The sequence below is a fragment of the Mesoplodon bidens genome (assembly GCF_964165515.1).
Source record: "Mesoplodon bidens genome assembly, chromosome: 12".
NCBI lineage: Eukaryota > Metazoa > Chordata > Mammalia > Artiodactyla > Ziphiidae > Mesoplodon > Mesoplodon bidens.
Window position 1 is genome coordinate 4586125 of NC_138168.1, and position 21498 is coordinate 4607622.

General features: G+C 41.6%; 3 protein-coding genes across 8 annotated transcripts in view; 1 reads left to right on the forward strand and 2 right to left on the reverse strand.

Annotated features, from left to right (window-relative positions):
• Nucleotides 1-16601: 16601 nt before the first annotated feature.
• TPBG (trophoblast glycoprotein) lies at nt 16602-18658 on the reverse strand. The gene has a single exon (XM_081250737.1). The coding sequence runs from the start codon at nt 18559-18561 to the stop codon at nt 17302-17304; it is 1260 nt and encodes a 419-aa protein (XP_081106863.1). The 5' UTR covers nt 18562-18658; the 3' UTR covers nt 16602-17301.
• On the reverse strand, nt 18568-19981 carry LOC308626014 (uncharacterized protein; the record flags this gene model as incomplete). Of its 2 annotated transcripts, none has more annotated exons than XM_081250743.1 (2): nt 19619-19981; nt 18568-18911 (listed from the first exon to the last, which is right to left on the reverse strand). In XM_081250743.1, the coding sequence occupies exons 1-2, from the start codon at nt 19950-19952 to the stop codon at nt 18568-18570; spliced, it is 678 nt and encodes a 225-aa protein (XP_081106869.1). In that variant the 5' UTR covers nt 19953-19981. The 2 variants fall into 2 exon arrangements, 1 of the variants encoding a protein (XP_081106869.1); XR_014017185.1 differs by lacking the exon at nt 19619-19981 and adding an exon at nt 19047-19298 and having other exon boundaries at nt 18823-18911.
• The window catches only part of IBTK (inhibitor of Bruton tyrosine kinase), a 186699-nt gene continuing 185031 nt past the window's right edge, over nt 19831-21498 (forward strand). For 3 of the 5 annotated variants that reach the window (XM_081250730.1, XM_081250729.1, XM_081250734.1), the window contains exon 1: nt 19831-19916. The gene's annotated coding sequence lies outside the window, so the exon portion shown is untranslated. The remainder of the gene's footprint in view (nt 19917-21498) is intronic. The other 2 variants (XM_081250735.1, XM_081250733.1) reach the window with 2 other exon arrangements.

Genomic DNA, 21498 nt, shown 5'->3' on the forward strand with positions numbered 1-21498 from the left:
TGGCATTTCCGTTCTTTCTTTCTTGGATGTTTATTTCTTATTACTTCTCATTTTTAATTAGGGAATTTTTCCTACTATAGAAACTGAGATCTACATGCTAGTGAGGAAACTAACAATTTGAGAATTTCAAGTGAAATGAAAATATCTTTAGGCCAGTAACTGACTTACCAGAGTCTGGCATTCTTGTAGCTTATAATTTAGGTATCACTTCCAGTTAAGATTTGTGGTACTCATCGCTGACCTCAGACTTGATCTTTAAAAAAGACGAAATATGACAAATGAACATTGACAGAAATATATTTAATGACTAGTTTGCTGACATCCACAGGTAAGGCAGAGAAAACTGCCAGTTTTCAAAAAAAACCTAATTTGCATCTGGCTCCCTGTCCTCAGGAGCTGCCTGGAGGGTTAGTTCTGTGCAGGGGAAGGAGTCCTACACAGCGTACCCTGCACCCATGCCTGCCTGCACCTAACCAGTGAGATAAATATTTACTTCCCTTCACCTTTGCTTGTGAAAGATGATTTTAGTCAAGGGGTGGGGGAAAACCAGCTTTGCAGAAATAGCTTTCTGTTAAATGCCCAGAGTTCAATATTAAAAAAAAAAAAACACAACCTTTGTATAATTATATCTCATCTGTTATTAGCTACGGGATTAGTTCTGCCTAAATTCCTTCCTTTCCCACTTCATGAGTGTTTATGAAATGACCAGTAACTAGCCTGAATGTCTGCAAAATGGTATCAAACACAAATCCAGCATTTGGAAGACGAGCTCACGTGTAGCTCCAAACAGAGCATTAATTACTTGCTAAGAGTATTTAATGAAAATGACTGCACTTAAATATGTTCAAAGACTTGGAAAAGACGAATTCCAAGTTTCCTTCCACACACACATCCAAAATATGAGCTTGTATTTGATGTTTGGAGTCTGCAGCCTAGACTAGTTTAAACCCATTGTGGAAGAACATCAGGGCTATAGAGTGATTCAGGGCACAAAAGAAAAACATTTTAGAAAATGTAACTAAGTTAAAATTTCATGCATTTTTGCAGTTGCAAATAGCTGAGTATTGAATGATGGCCTTTCCTGATCACAGCATTTCATGACCAATTTACATGTGATTAAATTGATCTATCAGATAGTTTGCAGAATACATTTTTCTGGTTTGGTTAACAGGAGCTTGGTAACAGGAGCAATTCTTTTTTCTGTTCCTCTAAAACCAAGTTATTCAAAATGTAGTCAGTGGACCAGAAGCATCAGCATTGAGGTTGTTAGTGATACAGAATCTCAGGCTCCATCCCAGACAACTGCCCTCTAGATGATTCACGTGCACACTACAGTTTGAGAAGCATTGATCTGAAACACAGCTATGCATCTTTCTTATAAAGGAGAGATGGGTTTTTTAATTTTCAGAACTAATTATTAAAGTTAAGTCAAAAATGTTTTTTTAATTCTAAATTTTAAACATTTAAAATATTTTTAAAAATCAACTGATGCTAGTATAACAGACTTCTAGCATGACTTTAATTTTTTTTCTAGAAATTCTCCCATACAGTTGGAGGTTCATTACAATGGTCCCAAACAATGTGTAACAAACAAATTATGTTACAAAATAAGAGAATAATTCTTGATGACAAACCAAACAGCAACAGCTAGTTTTGTCTGGGCCAAGTTTATTATTTTGCCCTCATTTATCAAATACTTTGTGCCTTATATGTGGTATTTTCAGAATTTATGAAAACAGAATTATGCTTTAAATCGTCTGGCAAAATTCTAAAAAGCTTTGTTCAGAACAAGAGTAACATCTACTGTATTGCTATTGTCTTTCTAGAAATCCAAAGCCAAGTTGAGGTTTGCTCAGTTTTTACTAAGGAAGAGTAATTGTTTACTCTGACATAATCTGCCTTCACTTTCTGAAATAAATGGAAACTCCTAATGAATAATATGCTTGTTTCCTGAAGAACGTATTATCTAAATAATAATTTAGAGCTATGATATAACATTTTACTGCCAAATCATGAAGTCAGATTTATTTGGTTCACTTACATAAGCCAATTACATATTTTGTACTTGTTTAAATATTAAATGCATCATCTTCAGTCCTTTAAAAAAAATTCATTTCAGGAAAAAACCTAAAGGGTAAGTAGTGGTATGAGGGTAAAGGAACTGATGTTGATTAAATTGCTTCAACTCCTGGTAAAACTACAAAATAAATGCACATTAAAATAGAATGAGCATCTCTGATAAGAGTTCTTCTCATCTGCAAATGTCCATAAAAATCACATCTTTTCATTTTAAAGATGCTTAAATGAGAGTCAGTTAATTAAAGGGAAACTACCTTATGCAATTGTAATTGTTAAGGAGTTATGCAAAGTTAACCAGCAGTGGTATAAAATGCATAAAAATCTGTCCCTCTTTTTGTCTTTGTAAGTGATATGTTCTTGATGACAGGACGGAGAAAATTCAAAAGGAAAAAAATGTAACCATGAGAAAGTATGTGTGTGCGTGTGTGTGTGATATTCTTCAAAAAAAGCATAGTTTTGATTACAGTTCTCCCTACACAAAAACCTTCAACTGCTCACTGTTTCTTTTGAATAAGTTCTAAGCTCTTAAATATTCCTACAAAGCCTTCCATGCTCTTGTCCTAAACTATCTTACCAGTTACCTCCCATAACTCACCATCCTCTCTTCTCTTGGCTCCAAACAAACCACTTGCTATTTCCCTAATATAACCTGGGTTTTTCCTTTCCACACTTTTGTTCACACTGTTTCTGTTGACTGGGATATTCTCTCTCCAGCACCACTTCACCCTACCCCACCACCTACCATAACCCCAAACTGACTGGGAAAATCCCACTCTCTCAGTTAAGATGCTTATAGCTTCTGGTAGCAGAATACTCAACTAACTGCTTTAAACAATACAGACATTTATTATCTTACACAGCAAGAAGTTCTGAGAAAGAACCATGTGCTTTCTTTCATTCTACTTTGCTGTCTTTAGCATGTTGGCATTGTCTTGAGGCTTGTTTCCTTATAGTCACAAGATAGTTGCCACTGCTCCAGGCATTCCTTCCTATGTCAACAGAGAGGAAGCAAGGAGTTCCTCTCATATACCTTTTTTAAGGAAAGGAAAAGCTTTTCCAGCATGCACTTAGCAAACCTCTGCTAAGGTGCTAATTAAAAGGAATCATCCATACTCATTCTCTAGCTTCAAAGAAGGCAAGAAATACAATCATCTAGTACTTTCAGCCTCTAAAACGGGAGATGGGCTGTACTGTCCAGGAGGAGGATGGGAATGGTGACCAACGGTTGTCTCTAGTCCTCCAAAGCCCAGATCTAATGACGTTGACTCCATGAAGCCCTCTCTGAGTCATCCAGTAAAAGTTACCTCTCCTTTGGTTTTACACAACACTGTGTAGCTTTTATATTCACATTTTGCTTTGTATGCGAGTTATCTGTATGCTTGCCTCTTTTCCACTATGAGAATGCATCAATCCTGTCTTGTTCATCTTTTATTCCCATATCCTCTAGCATAGTCCTTGACCCTTAGAAAGTGTTGAATAAATATTTCCTGAACTGAAAATGTCACTAATTTGAACGACAGTTAGATGATTCACTTTAGCTACAGGGGGAAAAAGAAACATCATGTCTGCCTCCAAAAAAAAAAAAAAAAACATAGAGCTTTCACCACATTTGCAATGAATACAAATGCTGCTTTTCAATGAGCAAAGTACAGAGGTAACAGTTGGAAACAAAATTTAAAATAGAGAGAGGCTGACCTTATCCTCTCTGCTAACAAAACAAAAACAAGCAAAAAAACATCCTGGCAAATGTGCTGTTTTCTCAAGACTGGTCCACTAGCTACTGGATGAAGGAAGACTCCCAAGGGCTCATCCTAAAGGGATCCCAGACTCAAGCCAACTTAAACCAAAAGGATCAAGGCTGCCTACCAGGGACAGAGAAATGAACTAGGAGCATTGTGAGTTCCTGAGGATTTCATGGAGCAGGGCTGCCATATCACCTCTGGACTTCAAATCTACGAACTTGTAAGATAAAGAAGTAAATTTACTTCTACTGAGTTTTCCGCCATTGACAACTAAGCCTAATCCAAATTAATGCACTCGATCTACCCTGCAGACTATGGTACTGCCAGAGCCTTTGGAGCTGGTCAGGCCATTAGGAAAGTCCTCTTGAGTTAAGCCTCAACCCAGCTTGGAACTCGATTCAGTTTGAAGATGGGCCCAAACTAATTCCATCCAGTCAAGTACCATCAACTCTCTGCACTCATTTCTCTTGGCAAAATGTTGGCTGCATATTGAGTTTCTCAAGCCAAACAAGGGATAGTAACAAATCGTCAAACATCCTAAGCGTCAACATTGCTGACTGTGTTTAGTTAAATGCCATTTTTTCTGAACACAAAGTCATAGGATTGAGTGAGGCTTTCCCAAGGAAAAAGCAACTTACCTCCCTCCAGGGGGTAGATGAGACATATGGAAAAATCTGATTTAATGGTTCTTTGCTTTTTATTTATGTTGCTATATCTTTTATTAAAGATCATCTGGCTAACACTGTGGCAACCTGCACAAGCAAAACAGTCAAGTGTAGGGGAAGAAGAGGCAACCTAAAAATGCATTTTGTATTTATTCTAAATGTCAATTTAATTGGAAAAGTTGTTTCTTTGCACGGAGAGGTTATTTTGCTGATTCGACCAACAGAGTCAGTTAAAATAAGCTGGTTTGTACACGAAGATGCAGACGGCTTGAAAAAGATCCTCATCACAGCGCACGTCAGGGAGGGTTTACGTAGACAGCAGAGGAATCCCTGAAGCTGGGCCTTGCTGAGAACAGTGGGATTAACACCCTGGAAGATACACAAGAAGGGCAGGAGCACTTGTTCTCAGTTTCTCCACCCAGAGGGCAACTGTCCAGCCAAGATTAAGCTGAAAAGACAGGATAAATTATTCTAAACTCTAACAGGGAGAATTTTACAACCACTCTGATTCAAATGATAAACACAGACCTCAGATCAGATAATTAAGGTCCAAACATTGAAGAGAAGGCTTGAACTGTCTGATTTCTCTACATTGGTCTTATTATACTGATTTTCAAAACTAAGTTTCACTTTGTAGAAAACATTTCCCCAGAATGGATGCAGCCAATCGCATAAAACTGATTCAAAGCCACAAAGGAAGTCTATGAACCCATCTAGATATTGAAAGTAAAATAGTGATACTATTTGTCTTAAAGAAAGTGCTGTTTTTTTAAGCTATTGTGATTTTTTTTTTCCATTTCAGATTTGCAAATGGAATTCTCACATTGCTCTCTTCCATATACAATATCTTATTTGGGGCCTTATATTTACCATTTCTTCACATACATTAAATACCATTGAAATGTAGTGATTTTGTGTTTATACTTTAACATCAAAAAGTGAAAACCTAAGGACTTTGAAACTGAAATTAAATTATTTGGTGACTTATCCATAACCCCAAATACCATACTTGTTAAAGAGAAACCTGTTATATATAGTCTTAATTTCCCTAAGAATGTATAGTATCGTGATTATCATGGTACGTGTGAGAAGAGAAGCAATATAGCACAGTGGTTAAGAAGTGGACTTTGGAGCCAGATTCAAATTCTAGGATCCTGGCTTGCAAATCTTAGCTCTACCACTTACTAGCTATGTGAACAATGGGCAGATTATTTAACTTCCAAAGTGCCTCGGTCTCCTCATCTATGAAATAGTCCCTACTACACTCTCCCATTAAGAGGACAAAATAATTTAATGTTAATATAGCACTTGATGCCAAAGCACCTTCTTACGTAATACAAAATGTCTCTGCAGTTAACAGTAAAAAGCTAATTTAAAACTCCCTACCTGTATGTGACCAAATTACTCTCAGGACTATTAGAACATAATACCACCCAACACTTAACTTGATTAGCCAGTATTAAATTATTAAGATTGCAGATTTGCTCAAGCAGTCTCTCTGGTGAATTCATTTCTCATTAGAACACAAATCGAAGGATAGAAAAGATGAAGAAAGGACAGAGTATGAAGTACCCTGGCTGTTAGAGAGAGCCAGTCTCCTCCATTCATTCATTCATTCATTCAAAGGTCAAAACCAGCTGGCCCTAAGAATTGACACACTAAATAGTGGCACCTTCTTTAGACTTGATCAGGGAAACTTTTTCTTTTTGATTTGTGAGATAAAAATTAATATAAAGTACCATCTTACCTTAACTATTGAAACAGCCATGTATCTTCTGTCTCTCCCTACATCACTGCCAGACAAGTCTTCCTGGAGCAAAACAATAAGAGTCTGACTCCATTTTTGATGTTTGTTCTCTGATACTTTCAAGCCCCACTCCTCCCTCTCCATTTGTTGCCTCACATCTGGGCAAACCAAAAAGAAGTGTGTCATGTACATAAATGTCAAACCACTATGTTGTATACCTGAAACTAATACAATATTGCATGTCAACTATACTTAACATTTTTTTTTGAAGGGCCAAGGATGCCATTACTCTGTTGGATAACTGCAAAATGGACCAACAAAGACTATGGGTTCTATTGAGTGCAGAGATTTATCAACATGCCAAAGAGTTATTTCAAAACTGACTTAAGATCAGTGTCTCTCAACCCATTAAAGCAGTAATCACCGTGGAGAGGCCTCTAACCCTGACAGTACTGAGTTGGGACTCTCTGTAGGAAGAAGCTTATAAATATGAGCAGAGTAAAGTAGAACCCTCCAAAGTATATCCAGTAACCAGTATAGGTATGGGGGACTTTGCTATAGGGGGAGGTATCAGAAATGAAACAGAGTTCAGCAATTTGACCCAATTGTGAATCCAGAATATACTAAAATAATTTATCCAACAGAGCACTGATTGGCTTTTGTGCCTCTACAACACTGGTTCTAAATTAATTTTAACATCAGCTAAGATGCACCCATTGGCCTTAAAGGCCTTAATCAATACTGGTGCCCAAGTTACAGTTATAGCTGGGGATCCCAATGCATTTAAACAATTATAGCTGGGGATCCCAATACATTTGCCTCCTTAGGTAGGAATAAACCTACCTAAGGAGGCAGAAAACCTGTACTATGAAAATTATAAGACACTGATGAAAGACACTGATAATGACACAAGCAGATGGAAAGATGTACTGTGATCTTGGATTGGAAGAATCAATATTGTTAAAATTACCATACTACCTAAGGCAATCTACAGATTCAATGCAATCCCTATCAAATTATCAATGGTATTTTTCACAGAACTGGAACAAAAAATTTTTAGTTTGTATGGAAACACAAAAGACCCTGAATAGCCAAACCATCTTGAGAAAGAAGAACGGAGATGGAGGAATCATGCTCCCTGACTGCAGACAATACTACAAAACTACAGTCATCAAAACAGTATGGTACTGGTACAAAAATAAACACCTAGATCAATGGAACAGGATAGAAAGCCCAGAAATAAACCCATGCAGTTATGGTCAATCTATGACAAAGGAAGCAAAAATATACAATGGTTAAAAGATAGTCTCTTCAATAAGTGGTGCTGGGAAAACTGGACAGCTACATGTAACAATGAAATTAGAACATTCTCTAACACCATATTCAAAATAAACTCAAAAAGGATTATAGACCTAAGTGTAAGACCGGATTCTCTAAAACTTCTAGAGGAAAAAATAGGCAGGACATTCTTAGACATAAATTGCAGCAACATATTTTTGGATCAGTCTAGTAAAGTAATGGAAACAAAAACAAAAAATAAACAAATGGGACCTAATTAAGCTTAAAAGTTTTTGCACAGCAAAGGAAACCATAAACAAAACAACCCACAGAATGGGAGAAAATATTTGCAAACAATGCGACCAACAAGGGATTAATTTCCAAAATTTGCAAATAGCTCATACAACTCAATATCAAAATAACAAAGAACCCAACTGAAAAATGGGCAGAAGAACAAATAGATATCTCTCCAAAGAAGACATACAGTTGGCCAAGAGGCACATGAAAAGATGCTCAATATCACTAATTATTAGGGAAATGTAAGTCAAAACCAAAATGAGGTATCACCTCACACTGGTTAGAATGGCCGTCATCAAAAAGCCTACAAATAATAAATGCTGGAGAGGGTGTGGAGAACAGGGAACCCTCCTACACTGTTGGTGGGAATGTAAATTGGTGCAGCCACTATGGAGAACAGTATGAAGGTTCCTTAAAAAACTAAAAATAGAGTTACCATATGATCCTGCAATCCTGCTCCTGGGCATATATCCAGAGAAAACTTTAATTTGAAAGGATACATGCACCCAAATGTTCATAGCAGCACTATTTACAATAGGCAAGATATGGAAGCAACCTAAATGTCCATCAACAGATGAATGGATAATGAAGATGTGGTACATATATACAATGGAATATCACTGAGCCATTAAAAAGAATGAAATAATGCTATTTGCAGCAACATGGATGGACCTGGAGATTACCATACTAAGTGAAGTATGTTAGAGAAAGACAAACACCATATGATATCACTTATATGTGGAATCTTAAAAAAATGATGCAAATTAACTTATTTACAAAACAGAAACAGACTCACAGACATAGAAAACAAATTTATGGTTTCCAAAGGGGAAAGAGCGGGGAGATCTGCTGGCCACCTGGAGAGAGAGAGAGAGAGAGAGAGAGAGAGAGAGAGTGAGTGAGAGTGTGTGTGTGTGTGTGTGTGTGTGTGATTACTCAGGATGAACTTTACTTTATCCATGATAAGGTCACCATAACATGTGATGGAGCCTGCTAGCAAGCTGCTGCTATCCACCACCTAAGCAAGTCAGCCTAGATCAAGGACAAGATTCAAGGGTCAGCACAGCTGGCCAAACTTCATGCAGTCATCTTAGTGATGGAAAATGCTTGATCAAAAATTGGTCCAAAGTGCATGTTTTTACAGAATCTGGAAGCATTACCAATTATCTGTCCATTTAGTCTGGCCAATGGCAACAACTCCTTATCCAAGGAGTTGATTGCCCTGTAGATACCTAAGATAAACATCAAGGTCCACATAAAGTTTGCCCATACTAGAGCCAAAATAAAAGGCCTCCTCAAGACATTGCTTATCCCTTTCAGAGTTCCAGACATTACTGATGGTGACCAAAGCATGCATTTCACTTCTCAAAACACATACCATAGACTCTAGAACGAAACATTCAATGGAGCTTTCACCTTACTAATGGCCACATGCTGTAAGCCTCAGAGAGCCATAATAGCTTACTTAAATAAGTTCAACCTCAATTAAATGAGACATAGCACATCATCAGTCAAACATCAGTGGTGAATTATAATTGAGTCTGATTTCATCTGTGATGTACTGACAGCTTTCAAGCCCATACCTTCCCCCACAACTTTCTGTCCCACATTGGGGCAAGCTCATAAGAAGCCCCATGAGCTTCATCCCTTGGCACCTGCTGGGTAGTTAAAACCACAGATACCCCAACTCTCACTCTGGTCCCACCCCCTAATCACAATGAAAAACAAAGCCAAGCTCTACCCTCACAGAAAATCCCATATGGGAGTAATAAACCTTTTGCTACCCTCTTTATGCATGTGTGGTGTCACCAGGCTTGATATCCAAACTTATCTGGGGAGGGGATGTGGATCTCACCCACTAGGGGATGACCACATCTATGTGTATCACTCCCCTGCTCATAGACCTCCAATAACTCCCCCACTGGCCGCTGAATTAAACAGAAACTATTGATCGTAACTACAGATTTATCTTTCTAGCCTCACTCTCCACTATTCTCCTTGATAAACATCATGCTTCAAATGCTATTGTTCCCAGAACACACCTGGTCTTTAATTGCCTCCATTCTCTTTGCTTATGCTCTGTCCTGAGCTTTCTCTTCTACCCACTGTCTCTATCGGCCCTTCTTCAAAATCATCTTAAAAGCCAATCCTCCATGAACGATTTTCTGAATCTTCCAATTTAGACAAGCTCTCTCCCTGCTTTGAACCCCATATCACACAGTTTGAATCTCTGGCGGTGCTTTATCACATTCTACCCTATAACAAAGTCATTCACATCTTATTGCTCCTGAAGCTCAGGGGTTGACAACACAGGTCCTGGAAACAGACCCCCCAAAAAATCCCACATCTCATTCTTGCTACCTGGTTGTCCTTGGGCAAGTCACCTAGCATCTCTAAACCTCAATTTTCTCTTCCAATGAGAATAAGATCTTACACGTGAAGGGTTTTGTCTAGTATCTGATTCATACTAAGAACTCAATAAAACGTTAGCTATTATCATTGTTTATCCTCTCAACTGGATCAGAAGCACTTTTATGTCAGAAACTCATTTTTTACTCCAATGCAACAACAGTGTCTGGTATATACAAAGCATTGAATAAATATCTATTGAGTGAACTGAATAAATGGTTCATAGGACTTCACTGAAATTTTAAAGCAGATTAACAGTAAGATTAGCACAGTTAGATCACATGCATGAATGTAAATTAATTCTAAGAACACACACACAAATCATCTAAAAAGAGAATAGAATTCAGGAAAACATAGGTTTGTCTTAAAAACTGCTTGCTAACTTGTAACTAGTTTCCCAGAGGTTCTTCCACACCCCATATCACCTCTCCCAACCCTGCAACACACACATACACACTCTTATAACTGGGTTATGGACTTAGCTATCTTCTACTTTTGGTATTTTAACAGAGAGTAGACATTTGTGGATCAAAAACGGTGACAAGTTAATTAGCAACTTAAAGTTTCTTTCCGTTCAAAATCCTGTCCACAGAGCATTCAGTACTTTGTTTAAGAAAATCATATAGTGAACGATGTTGTTCTACATTTAATATTCTTAAATAGACATCAAAAATATTTTTAGTGTTTAGAAGAAAAAGATTACCCTCTGCTGCAGTAATTCTCATTCAAGGATCTACTTTAAGGGAAAAATATGGGAGACGTAGAAACACAGGTAGGTATAACAATGCTTATGAGAACATTAGCAAGAAACATCCTATGTGTGTAAAATATGTGATTGTCTGCAGTACTTTAAACTACTAAAATAGTTTTTAATGGTAGGGGGGATGATCACACCATTGTGAGTGGAAAGGCAGGTACAGCGTGATGCCAACAGCAAGCAGTTTATCTCGACATTAAGGCACTTTTCCTTAGTGATAGGATTATTCGTGGTGTTTGTCCCCACTGTATTTGTAAATAATCTATGAGAAACATGAGTTAATTTAAAAATATGTCCTTTAAATGTTTGATAGTCATGTGTTTGCCATGATCTATAAGAATAACTACAGAATGTGTCTAATTGAAAGATGAAAGTCTTCCTTGAAGGCATTTAACTAGCTGTATTGTCAAACTCAGAGAATCTGCATTGCACATAGAAAGGAACGTTTGTAAACTGACCTGATGTTTCAGTCAGTCCAGTTCTCCTGTGTGCAAGTCGTCACCTTGAAATGTTATGTATCATGGTTCTCTTTAGGGGAAGAAAACACAAAGTTGTACAAATAGGACTGCAGGGGGTAAAAGGGAGGTCAGGAGAACTGTAAACTTCCACTTTAAAAAAGCCTATCTTGATAACATCTTCAGGTTCTTGAAAACGTATTCTCAAATATTTACTTTTCACAAAAAATATTATAGTTGGTTATATTTTAAGCTTTGGCTTCCTTAAAAGCAAATGTATCCTTACATTCACCAAGTCCAAATGGGAACCACCAATAAATCCTATTATCAGAAAATGTCAGCTAAACTGCATTTCTGTTTTTATAAACACTTACATACAGGTTTGTGACATGGTGACCATGATCCTGAATCTTATACCACATTTTCATTTTCAGTAGCCAAGCAAACCTAATGAATTTCCCACGTGACACATGAAAAGGCACCGATGATAGATTTTTCTCAAAATTCACATAAGATGAGAAACCTTTTGTGATCTGTGGCATGCATGCTACAGGACATCGGGACTGTCATGAGTTTGGTCCTGTATATGTAGAGACAGTGAACTGGCACAGCAGCAGCAGAGCTGCAGGGGTTTGGCCCGTCAGTCCACTGGTTTTCCAGGGTGATGATGGTTTTCCAGGGTGATGATGGATTTCCGCCTATTTGGATTCCCTGTTTGGTCTCGGTCCTCAGAGAATGGGTGATAGCCTGCACCCGGAGTGGGTGCCAGCCGGGAGAGCCAAACAGAGCATGCAAAGCTGACTGCTCACCTGGTGACTGACCGACTTGATGGCCTGTGAACTTGGTCTCATTTGTTTGATGTTCTCACCAGCTGAGCTAACTCATCTCTTTTTTTTTTTTTTGCGGTACGCGGGCCTCTCACTGTTGTGGCCTCTCCCGTTGCGGAGCACAGGCTCCGGATGCGCAGGCTCAGCAGCCATGGCTCACGGGACCAGCCGCTCTGCGGCATGTGGGATCCTCCCGGACCGGGGCACGAACCCGTGTCCCCTGCATCGGCGGGCAGACTCTCAACCACTCCGCCACCAGGGAAGCCCTAACTCATCTTTTAAGATAGAATTACACAGGCTCGCACAGCTTTCCAGAGTTTTTTTCTCTTCCAAAGAAATATCACCATTAAATTTCCGAAATATTTCCTATCATACTGTGGACTCAGAGGAACTTTATGTAAGCATATTCCGGGGTCTGACACTAATTTTTTGAATGCACTGAAAGTGAATCTTAAACAAATGTAGAGAATGTTTGAGCACAAAGCAAAAGCAATAAAACAAATACACGTCAATTGCCTTTTTTTAAATTAAACAAGAGAATTTCAAAGGTCTCAAGGTAGGTAATTAGCAATACCACCATGTGGCAAAAAAAGAACTAGAAAGCGAGTCTGGAACCCTGAGATCTAGTCCTGGTTGTTGCTATTTAACATGTCACAATTATCAGGTTTTCATTTGTAGAATGGGAAACTGGGCTTGACACATTTAAGAGCCCATCCAGTTTTGAAATACTAAGAATTCTTTTTCTTGTCAAAAATACATAAATCATATATTAAATGTTATTAAATCTAGATTTTTTTAACCCATGACAAAATTAGAGCTGCTAAAATGTTTTAAGATAAAACAAAACATAAAACCAGCCTGCATTTTTAATCAAACGTTACTAGGGATGGAAAAATACCTGTACAAAACATCCTCAAGGAGCGGTTTTTCTCCTCCTAAAAGACAGGATCACCTAGACAATACAGAATATATTTTCTTAAACTAATCATTTTCTAGTGCAGTGCTGCAGTATTACTGAAAGATTTTAAAAATACATCAAGGTATTTTTCATATATGATCTAGAAATATAATTTCCTCCTTCCCTCTCCTTTACTGTGAAAGATCCTTGCACAAGTGTAAAAGTGAAACTTGAATATCATCTGAAAAATGTCTGTCTTCACTGCAGGGTGCTGCTCTCTGAAGGCTGGATTTTGGAGCAGAAAGAAAGCACGGGCCAAACTGGTTTTAACTTGCAAACCAGCAGAAATGATAGGAAAGATTCCCAAGCTAGAGCTGCAAAGCCTCTGATGTCCTAAAGAAGGTAAGCCTCCTATTTGGAACATTAGTCCAAAAGGGACTGAGTCGAACGGAATCCCTAAGGAAACAATCATAGTTCATTTGGGACCTTCTTTTTTCCACCCACTTTAATTAAAAAGTCAGAAAACAAAGCTGTAACTTATTTCCGATTAAATATTGAGATGAGCATAATCCACATTTGCTGCCAATCAAGGTATTTTAAAAGAATGTACCATTTATTTCAACCAATCCTTTGTCCACCTCTGAGGAAAAAAAAAAAGAAAATCTTGTCTATTATCGATAGTATCAATTTAAGTAGCTCTTTTTTCTTTTTTTTTTTTTTTTTTTTTTTTTTTTTTTCTTTTTGTGGTATGCGGGCCTCTCACCGTTGTGGCCTCTCCCGTCGCGGAGCACAGGCTCCGGACGCGCAGGCCCAGCGGCCACGGCTCACGGGCCCAGCCGCTCCGCGGCATATGGGATCCCCCCAGACCGGGGCACGAACCCGTATCCCCTGCATCGGCAGGCGGACTCTCAACCACTGCGCCACCAGGGAGGCCCTCTTTTTTCTTTAAAAAATGTTATCAAATGTGCTTCAAAGAATCCTTATTTTATAAGAAAGATCTATCAGTTATAAGGTATAAATGTGCCTCATGGGTCACCATTGAGACGCATGGGGCAGCAAAATTGATGATACATATATTAAAACTGAATTGTTACATTGAAAAGGGCGAGTTACAATTCAGGGTCAAATAGCTGTATTAGCCTAAATTCTTGCCACTTTAAACTGAAATTGATTGGATATTTTAATAGCTTTTTAAATTGAGGGATTTATCAAGTACTTAAATTTTTAAGTATTTTTCTAACTTTCTTCAAATGAAACTTATAAAGGATAAATGGTGTTTTCTGCTGAAACCTTTGCTAAGCTGTGTAATAAAATGTATCACCAACCAAAATAATTTTGAAAAATGGACTATATGTAGGTTTCTAGGATCAATAATGCATAATGGTACTAAGGAACAGTGTTTAAAACAAGTGCACTTAAAGCAATACTTTCATTTTCTTTTTGCCTATAATCCTTATTGGATTTACATAGCACCTATCTGCCAAGGAACTCAGAATCCCTTATAAGCTTATAGACTTCGAGTATTATGACTACCCAATAACAAATGTTTTCAAGCAGTAACATTTTTTACCTTAACAATGTCTATTTCCATGTACTGGGGAAGAGCAAACAGTGATATGATATAAAATTGGGAAGTTTATACAAAGGAAGAAGCAAGGGGCTGAAAAAGAAGCAGGAAATCATAAATTTCAAAAAAGCCATCACCTAATGGTCAAAAACTCGGCTTCACTGTATCACAGATTCTGCTTCAGTGAGTTGATGATGAGAAAAGCTAGACTGACAAATCTACCGCTTTCCCGGATGTTAGATAGCGCTCAGTTTTTAACTGTTAGATTATCACATGATGAAGGAGAAATCATTCTTCCAAACGGAGACTCTATAAATATTACAATTTGTTGTTTTCTACAATATCAGCAGACTTACCAATGAAAGCCCAATGGCAGTGTATTCCTAAGATGGTGTGCTTTTATTTATTAGATGTTTTCGCTATTTTTTGGCTATGTTTTGGCATCACCCTTAGGAAATAGTGGCAGCCAGCCAGTTTATGAATTCCTGGTGAACACTTAAAATGTTTAATGGAATAATATTAAGTACCATATATTTAACCTTTTCTTAGGTAATTATAGGATCTGACGTATAACCCCAAAATAATGCATACTATTTCATAAAATGAGCCTTAGGAAACTTAATATAGTTAAAATTAAAACATCATATTCTGTCTGTCTAATCTAATCTAAACAAGGAACAGATTCAGATATTTTTAGCTCTGTTTTGAAAACTTCTGAATTTAACTCAAAGAGGGAAAAGCTTTCTATGCTTCTATTGTAAAAAAGATTTCTAGAACTAAAGTACTATCTAATCCTATTTCATTTATGAAAGTATGGAAACCTAAATTTTATTTCAAATATAAAACACTCCAGAACATGATCATTTTAAAGGGAAAGAAGGGCCCTAAGACCTACTGACACAAGTTTACCTACACTTTAAATTAAGCAATAATGGCTAAATTAAAAGTCACTTTATATAAGAGTTTAGAGATTAATGGAATTTACTTTTAAACTTACTTGGCAAATAATAAACTCTGAAAAAAAAATCTTGTCTATTATTGACAATATCACTTGATTAACCAATTGCTTTTATTTACACCTAAGTGTGACTTATTCTTCACAAAGGTGTATATACTAACATAGAGTTTAGCTAAAATCAAAATGTCCCCAAATTCTTAAGTGCTGAACTGAACATAAGAACCTATGATTAGTTGAGACACTCGTTTGTAAACCTAGACAGTTATCTCTGATTATTTCCTCAAATTCATATCCTACCATAACAATTATTTTTTAAACACATTAGCAGAGTCTCTGATAATCAAACTATCAACCCTATAGGTTCCATTTTAAGCATTAAAAAATATATATTCTCAGGAAAATCTAAGTTCCAATTTACATTATGACCTTATAACTTTTTAAAGTTACTCTTTGAAATCTTTTATTTTAGAATATTCTGTGTCTTAAGACACTTCATTTTCATACATTTATTTGCATTATATTTGTTTCGTACTCTGCTCTAAAAATGCACAGAACCATTTCACGTGGAGAGTTTTATTACATAAATAATTTTGTCCTGTCCTAACAACTTAATTAGTCTACAAAAAGCCCCACACTGTGAACTGCTTATCATACAAAACTCTCCCTCTTACCAACTTTATAATGCTTTTACAAAATTGTTTAATGAATAGCATTAACTTTCACATGAATATTCAAATTCTGTGTAAACCCTGAAAGGATCCACCATCTCCAAACTATCTCCAAAGTCTGTCTGTATAAGACACTGCTCCCGTTTCATTCTCAGCTATAATAACTAATACCTTAATTATCATCAGAACCAAGACCATTTAATATCACTGCCCCTAATCTTTTTTTCAAATAGGAAACTTGAACACAACTGTAATTCTTTTAAGAATCTTTATTGAATTTTTTTTTGAACAATTTAGTTTGCTGGATCTCGATGCAGTTTATAAAAGAACGTCAGCCCAGTTTCATATAAACTGCAATCAAAAAAGTAACTTGTCAAAGAAGTTATCTGAAGTTGCAAGTTATTTTTTGTAATAATGCAGAACAGGAAAATGTAAGCATGCTCTCAGATGCAGGCGCTCCTGTGTGCTATGGAGTTACTTTGAAGAGCTTGCTAAGGTCTGCGGGCAGTTTATGGAATGCAATCATTCTCTCCACAATTTTGGTACATGAGAATAAAACTGGTATTTATGAAATACGTCTTTTTCTCAAAAAAGTTGAGGCAGCTTTTGTTGAATGCTATCTGTGGGAGTACACTTGATAACCTTGAACTGTACTAAGAGAAACAGACAGCCAGGAGGCCATGTTCATGCTGAAACTTGAAAACATCCCTCCAGACGTGTTGATTTCCCAGAAAAGGGAGAGGATAAAACACTAAGCACAGTTGTCCCTTGTCTTACAGTAGCAGAACACACCAAGAAACTTTACATAAGAAGGGAGCAGATGCCCTTCACTGCTTTCAGTCAAGGTCAGTGGCGGCTACAGTGGAGGGTGGAGGTGCAGCAAGCCTAGGACAGGACAGAAGCTGAAGTCTACATCTCATGCATAGCTGTCCTTGTGCTGTCCTCGCGTGGTTCTCAGACATCCGAATTAGAACTGAGGTTTGTTAACCTGGGGTCCGCGTTGATTTCATATCTGTAATGATACCCTTCCATGTGATCCCTGCAGGCATCTCTGATGTTATGCACCCACTTTTTTATCCCTTTGCGGTTCAAATACAAAACCAGTAGGAAAATGGCGCCTATCAGGGCTAAAACAATACCCAGGAAGACATAAGACGTCTGCAGGGATGGAGGAAGGATAGGGTCACAGTCCAGGTCGGAGCTGTTGAGTTCCAAGAGGACCCGATTCCTCATTTTTTCCGGGAATGCACAGGTGAGCCTGGCTTTGCCCTGCACTACCTCTGTCTCCTTGAGCCAGGCCACCATGTCCGCCATGTGGCAGTCACAGACCCAGGGATTGTCGTCCAGGAAGACCCTGACGTGGGGCAGGCTTTGCAGCTCTGCCAGGGTGCCGTTGTGCAGGACCTTGAGGGCGTTGTTCTCCAGGTGGAGGCTTTCCAGGTGTGTCAGGTTGCGGAAGGACACGTAGGTCAGGCTCACCAGCGAGTTGTTGCGCAGGTCCAGGTGCCTGAGGCCGGGCAGCTGGGTCAGGACGTCGCGGGGCAGGTAGAGGAGGCGGTTGCTGACCAGCTCCAGGCGGCGCAGCCCGCGCAGCGCGTGGCCCGCTCGCAGGGCCGCGGCCACCGCACCCTCAAAGCTCCGGTTCTGCCGCTCGGCCGCAGGGGGCACGATGCGGTTCAGGATCAGTTCCACCAGGGGGCTGGGGGCCGCGACGCTGGCGTTGCCGCCCGAGAAGGCGAAGGGGCTGAGGTCGGCCAGCGGGTTGTGGCTGAGGTCGAGCTGGCGCAGGCTGGGCAGATGCTCGAAGGCGCCGGCGCGCACCTCCTCCAGGTGGCTGCCGCTGAGGTTGAGAGCGGCCAGCTCGGCCAGCGGCGGCCGGCGGGCGAAGGCCCCGGCGGGGAGCACTGCCAGCTGATTGCCGGTGAGGAAGAGGTTGCGCACGTAGGGGGGCAGGTCCGCGGGCACCTCGGTCAGGTTGCGGTTCACGCACTTGACGGTGCGCGCCGCCTCGGAGCACTCGCACGCCGGGGGGCATCGGTCCGGCAGCTGGGGCTGGGCGGACGCCGCGAAGACCGGGAACGCCGAGGAGGCGGACGAGGACGCAGAGGAGGGGAGGGAGGACGAAGAGACCCAGCCCAGGAGGACCAGCGCCAGCCGCGCCAGCCGCAGCCTCCCGTCCCCGGCGGCGGGGCCCCGGGAGCACCCCCCAGGCATCGCGGCTCAGGTCTCCCCGGAGCTGGGCTGGGATGCTGCCCGCTCCGAAGGTTCGGGAGGTTGGGCCCAGAGGGCGCGGGCCAGCCGGAAGCGTCTGGAGAAAACTTTCGCCTTGTGGAAGCTGAGGAGGGCCGCCGCCGCCGCCGCCGCCGGAACTTGGCTAACCCCCTCGCCGCCGGGCGTCCCCCTCCCGGGGCCGAGTCCCCCGCCCCTTCCCTCCAGAAAGTACGCACGGCGGGTCGGGACGCTCAGCGCCGCGCTCCTCCTTCCGCGCCTCTTCCAGCAGCCGCCCCCGGGTGGCACCTCCTCGCCTCTTTTGTTGGCGCCTCGCGCAGGATCCGCGGCGCGACCTGGGACAAGCGGGAGAGAAGCGTGAGGAGCAGCGGCGCCCGCAGCTCCCCGAGTGCAGGAACCGGCTTCTGCCAGCCAAGTCGTCCCCACTCGGCACCCGAGACCTCCCTCCTTTAAGCCCGTCCGAGCCGAGCCTCCTCCAGTGCGCCACGCAGATCCGTACCCCGGGAGAGGGGCGCGCGACCCGAGATGCCGGAGCGCAAAGGCTTCCTTCTGCTGCGGCCCCTACTATATATACCCTTGCAGCTCCCGCCCTCCTCCTTTCCCGATCCGACTCGTCCCCCCGCCCCCCGCCCCGCTCCCCCCGCATCGAACTTCTCGCCTAATCCCCAGCGCCTCCCGGCCAAACTTCTCACTCTCCCAGGTCCTTCCCCCCACCGTCTCCGCAGACGACCTGCCTTCCGGGGTCTCCGCCCCCCGCCCGGACTTCTCCTCCCAGCCCAGGTGAGGATGAGAGGGAAGTTTCAAGTTACAGGAGTATTTTCATCTCTCAGAACCCTCTCGGATTAAGTGGAGGAGCGTATAGCTGGCGCCAAGCCCGCGCCCCCGCCAGCCCCTCGGATCCGAGGGCGTTCCAGTCATCTCCGAAAGGGAGGGGAGAGGCCGCGAACAAAGCGACGGCGGAACCCGGACCTGCGCTCCTCTCCTGCCCGAGGGCGGGGAGGGGCCCCGGAGCCGCCTTCTCCGCTGGCTCCCCACCTCTCACCTCCGCGCGCCCGCCCGCCACCTCCCGAGACAACTCCCAGTCCCACCAGAGTCGCGGGGACTTCTCGGGTCCGAGCTGCGTGCCGACTCTCCTCGCACCCCAGCCCCAGGCCCAACCTCCGCAGCTGGGAAAAACCAATCCGGGGGGCGGAGGAGGGCAGGCCTGCCGGAGTGGCTGCTCCGGCCGCGCGGCCAGCCTCCGCGGACCTCGGTGGGGGGATTGAATAAAGGAGGCGAGGGGGGAGTCTGCGCTGCGCACCTCCTCCTGGTGGAAACTGACGAGGAATGCACCGGAAAAGGTGAGGGAATCCCTTCTTCTCCCCCTTCCCCGACATCCTGTGGTGGTTCCTCGTTTTGCATACTGGACTTACCTTGGACAGGAACAAAACCGCTGGTGAATCTCGTGGAATTCGTCCTGATTCGGGCATTTATGGCAGTAACCGGGTAGATTGAGGCGTGACAGAGCAACGCGAAGCAGCAGCGTAAAGAAGGGAGCTGACAACGCACGGCGGCAGCGGTAAAACGCCCAGCAGCCTGCAAGGGAGTTTCGCGAGTCTTCCCACCAAAGTGCTAACATTAGACTGCCAACTTCAGATTTAGGTGTAATTAACGCGTCCCTACCTGTCCCGCCCCCGCGCTTCTCCGGATAAGTTACGGAACTTGTGAAGCGAGACAGCTAACTTTAAGAAGAAGGGGGGGAAAAGATTGGTGGAGAAGAGATTCACTCTTGATTCATGAGCTTTTCCCTTCCCCAAATTAAAAGCAGAAGGGAAAAAAACGGCCGCCAAAGCGTCCTAGAAACAAAAGGCATTACAGAGAGGACGTGAGTCACCCGGAAAGCGGACCCGCCCCGCTCACCAGATGTGACAGCGATGTGTCAGTGCAAGTCACTTAAGACGGGAGAGCTCACGGGGTGGGAGTGGGAGGGAGGCCGCCTGGGGAGAGCAGAAGTTTGGTACCAATGTCTAAACGCCCCAGGAGGCGCCAGGTAGGCAGGGAACCGAGAGGCTGAAGTCGGGAAAGGAGACTCAATGACTGAGTATAGGGGGGATTTGTTACATCGGAGAGGTTTGGGGTCCTGCAAGCTCAATCCTTGCTCTCTCAATGACTCTGTATCTCCTTCTCCCGATCAAATAATTTCCCTGAAAAGATGAGAAGGTGCTGGTTATTCAAGGCTTGTTCATTTTAGAAAGAAAATGGCAATTAGAGAAAACAGTTTGGGGAAATTAAGGTCTGGTAATAGGAAAAGGATCGAATAAAGAATGCCGAAGTTTGTGCCTGTGACGTGTGCCTTTAGTGTGAAAAAAGACCCCAACTCTCAAGTTGATTCCTTATTACTTTTATGGGAAGAGATAGTCTGCAGAGCCAATAGCCAAAATGACCCAGACAAGACCTGGAGGGGTTGGAGGATGCAACCATTTGTGCAAAAGGCCAGTTTTGTTCACTTGTATCTTCAGCACGTTTATCTAAATCTCTTTCTTGTTTTTAAAAGTGTTTTTTAACACGAATGTGAAACACTTTGACAAAAGAATATGAAAAGCTGTAGTGATGTTCTCTATCCCGATGGTGGTGGTGGTTACATAAATCTATACATGTGTCAAAATTCATAGAACTTTGTACACCGAAAAGAATCAGTTTTACTGTATGATAATTTTTAAACAAAATTAATTACTCATGGGAAAAAAACTGTAGTAATGCTCTGGCATGATATTAATTCTGGTTCTGCTCTGTTTAGGAGAGTGAGAAGCACTTTAGAATTTAGAAAGATACATTTTCATCCAATCTTAGAGTCAACTCGGCAATATAGATACCATTAGTACTATTGTCTTGTTATTCGTGTTATTATTCTGTTTTACAAATGAAAAAACTGCGGCTCTGAAC

What these genes read in the sequence shown, in the direction of transcription:
- TPBG (XM_081250737.1), bottom strand. Translation starts at nt 18,561, where the DNA reads ATGCCTGGGGGGTGCTCCCGGGGCCCCGCCGCCGGGGACGGGAGGCTG.